General features: G+C 50.8%; 1 protein-coding gene across 1 annotated transcript; it reads left to right on the plus strand.

Moving 5' to 3' along the window:
• Window positions 1–916: 916 nt before the first annotated feature.
• On the plus strand, window positions 917–3453 carry msx1a (muscle segment homeobox 1a). Its single transcript, XM_062044397.1, has 2 exons — window positions 917–1347; window positions 2496–3453. Exons 1-2 carry the CDS (start codon window positions 993–995, stop codon window positions 2915–2917), a joined length of 777 nt encoding a protein of 258 aa, XP_061900381.1. The 5' UTR covers window positions 917–992; the 3' UTR covers window positions 2918–3453.
• The last annotated feature ends 616 nt before the right edge of the window (window positions 3454–4069 follow it).

Raw genomic sequence — 4069 nt, forward strand, 5'->3', positions numbered from 1 at the left:
ATTGTAGTTATGATGACAATAGTACAAGTTGTAAGAATTGATTTCTATTAAAATGGTGAAAATGATGACAATAGTGCACGTTGTAAGATTATATATTATATTTCTATTAAAATGGCAAACATGATGACAATAGTACACGTTGTAAGATTATTTATCATATTACTATTAACATTGTAATTATGATGACAATAGTACAAGTTGTAAGAATGTATTTCTATTAAAATGGTTGTAATGTGATACATCATATTTCTATTAAAATGGTAAACATGATGACAATAGTACACGTTGTAAGATTATTTATCATATTTCTTTTAAATGGTGAAAATGATGACAATAGTTAGTACAAGTTATGAGATTATACTTCTATTAAAATGCTAAACATGATGACAATAGTACAAATTGTAAGATTATTTTTCATAGTTCTATTAAAATGGTGAAAATGATGACAATAGTACAAGTTACAACATTATATTTCTATTAAAATGGTAAACATGATGATAATAGTACAAGTTGTAAGATTATATTTCTTATTTCTATTAAAACGGTAAAAATGATGACAATAGTACAAGTTGAAAGATTATACTTCTATTAAAATGGTAAACATGATGACAATAGTACAAGTTGTAAGATTATATTTCATATTTCTATTAAAACGGTGAAAATGATGACAATAGTACAAGTTGAAAGATTATATATCATATTAATATTACAAAATGATGATGACAATAGTACAAGTTGTCTCCATAGTAGTTTGTTGTGTTACTTTATTTGAAAGTGTATCACAGAAGGGGAAAAAAAGAGAGTGGTGTTCCTATTGGTTCTTCGTCCATCCCAAGTCTTCTGTGATTGGTTCCTGTCCCTCCCCTCTGCTGCCTTAAAGCGGCGCTCTGCACTCTGCGCTGCCCACAAACATGAGGACGCCGACACTTTGACGCGGCTTTCTTTTCTCCCTCGACTTCGCTTCCTTCCAGACAAAGTAGCGTCCGCCCTGCATGGCCCCAACGTCGCTGTGCATGTCAGCCGTGACCAAGAGTGAAGATCCGCCCTCGGCGCAGGTCGCCGCCATGCAGACCAGCCTGGAGGACGCCGGGAAGCCCAAAGTCTCCATCCTGCCCTTCAGCGTGGAGGCTCTGATGGCGGACAGGAAGCCCAGCCGGGAGGCGCCTTCGCCGGACGGACCCTGCGGAGCCGGCGGGCTGGGGATCCGCTTCGGAGGCTTGGACGCCACCCCCATGAGCTCCTCTTTTTCCGTGGTGAGCCTGCAGGAAGACGCGCTGGTCAAGCCCGAGAGTCCAGACGGCCAGGAGAGGACCGCCTGGATGCAGACTTTTTCCCCGACGCCTCCTCGTAAGTCTGCCGGCGTTGCGCGCGGCTCTGCTCGCCCTGACGCGGCCCGGGTCGCCCTGACGCGCTCGGCCTTGGTCGCCCTCACGCACGCGTTACGCGCTGCCTGGGTCGCCCTGACGCACGCGGTCTGGGTCGCCCGGACGCAGGCGTGACGCGCTGCCTGGGTCACCCTGACGCGCGCCTTCTGGGTCGCCCCCAGGCGCGCGGCCTGGGTCGCTCTGACGCGGAGCGGCCTGGTTCGCCCTGACACACGCGTTACGCGCGACCTGGGTCGCCCGGACGCAGGCGTGACGCGCTGCCTGGGTCGCCCTGACGCGCGCGTTACGTTCGGCTCTGTTTGCCATGACGCGCGCGGCCTGGGTCGCCCTGACGCGCGCGGCCTGGGTCGCCCTGACACACGCGTTATGCGCGACCTGGGTCGCCATGACGCGCACGGCCTGGGTCGCCCGGACGCACGCGTGACGCGCTGCCTGGGTCGCCCTGACGCGCGCGTTACGTTCGGCTCTGTTTGCCATGACGCGCACGGCCTGGGTCGCCCGGACGCACGCGTGACGCGCTGCCTGGGTCGCCCTGACGCGCGCGTTACGTTCGGCTCTGTTTGCCATGACGCGCACGGCCTGGGTCGCCCTGACACACGCGTTACGCGCGACCTGGGTCGCCATGACGCGCACGGCCTGGGTCGCCCGGACGCAGGCGTGACGTGCTGCCTGGGTCGCCCTGACGCGCGCGTTACGTTCGGCTCTGTTTGCCATGACGCGCGCGGCCTGGGTCGCCCTGACGCGGAGCGGCCTGGGTCGCCCTGACACACGCGTTACGCGCGACCTGGGTCGCCATGACGCGCACGGCCTGGGTCGCCCGGACGCACGCGGCCTGGGTCGCCCTGACACACGCATTACGCGCGACCTGGGTCGCCATGACGCGCACGGCCTGGGTCGCCCGGACGCAGGCGTGACGCGCTGCCTGGGTCGCCCTGACACACGCGTTACGCGCGACCTGGGTCGCCATGACGCGCACGGCCTGGGTCGCCCAGACGCACGCGTTACGTTCGGCTCTGTTTGCCATGACGCGCGCGGCCTGGCTCGCCTTGACGCGCACGTTCTGCTCGCCCCTGACGCTTTGACTGACAGGACTGTGTTTTTGTCCCGCAGGAAGGTTGAGTCCTCCGGCGTGTCCGCTGCGGAAGCACAAGACCAACCGGAAGCCGCGCACGCCCTTCACCACGTCCCAGCTGCTGGCCCTGGAGCGGAAGTTCCGGCAGAAGCAGTACCTCTCCATCGCCGAGCGCGCCGAGTTCTCCAGCTCCCTCAGCCTGACCGAGACCCAGGTCAAGATCTGGTTCCAGAACCGCAGGGCCAAGGCCAAGCGGCTGCAGGAGGCCGAGCTGGAGAAACTGAAAATGGCAGCCAAGCCCATGTTGCCGCCGGCCTTTGGGATTTCCTTCCCGCTGCACGGCGCGCACGTCCCGGCCTCCTACGCGGCCTCGCACGCCTTCCAGCGGCACTCGCTGCCGGTCTCCCCGGTGGGACTGTACGCCGCGCACGTCGGATACAGCATGTACCACCTGGCCTAGCTGACGTCACCTACTTGGGACTTGTATCGCGGAGGACCCCCACTTGGCCAGTAAGTTCCTACAACCAGATGCGTCTTCTTCCAGAAAAGGGGACAATTTGACTGAGTTCAGTTCAAAAAGGGACCAAATTAAAACACTCACTTGGACGGGTGTAAACAGAAAGGCTCTACGTCCACTGCAGTGGACATTTGGCATTTACACAATTTTACATAACATTAAATATAATAAAAACACTTTAAATGTAAACACATCAGAAGATCTTTGCTTTGGCATTTTCACCTCTAAAGGCCTGCGTCCTCTGCAGTGGACATTTGGCATTTACATATCTATTTTTTTTTTTGCAGAAAATTAAATACAATAATGTGTTGAATAGACGATCTTGGACATGTGTCAAAAAAGATCCTTACCATCACATTTTAACCTCCTAAAGCGTCCTCTGCAGTGGACATTTGTCATTTTCATACTATTTTTTGCAGAAAATTACATCTAATAATTAAAAACACCAAAGCGCCTCCTGTCGTATAGAGGATCTTGGACAAGTGGAAGATCTTTACTGTGACATAAAGTGTCCACTGCAGTGTCCACTTTTCATTTGCACGGAACTATTTTTTGCAGAAAATTAAATACAATAATTTGTTAAATAAAGGATCTTGGACATGTGTCAAAAAAGATCCCTACCGTCACATTTTTAACCTCCTAAAAATGAAATACAATAATTACAATACTACAGTGCTCTTGTTAAATAGAGGATCTTGGACAAGCCTAAACACATTTTTACCTCCTAACGCGTCCACTGCAGTGGACACTTTTCATTTACATAACAGAACTATTTTTGCAGAAAATGAAATACAATAATAAAAACACTAGAGTGCTCTTGTTAAATAGAGGATCTTGGACAAGCCTAAACACATTTTTACCTCCTAACGCGTCCACTGCAGTGGACACTTTTCATTTACATAACAGAACTATTTTTGCAGAAAATGAAATACAATGATAAAAACACTAGAGTGCTCTTGTTAAATAGAGGATCTTGGACAAGTGTCAAAACAGTGGAAGATCTTCACCGTGACATAAAGTGTCCACTGCAGTGTCCACTTTTCATTTGCACTGAACTATTTTTTTGCAGAAAATTAAATACAATAATAAAAACAC

The sequence above is a fragment of the Entelurus aequoreus genome, linkage group LG01 (assembly GCF_033978785.1).
Source record: "Entelurus aequoreus isolate RoL-2023_Sb linkage group LG01, RoL_Eaeq_v1.1, whole genome shotgun sequence".
In the NCBI taxonomy this organism is placed as follows: domain Eukaryota; kingdom Metazoa; phylum Chordata; class Actinopteri; order Syngnathiformes; family Syngnathidae; genus Entelurus; species Entelurus aequoreus.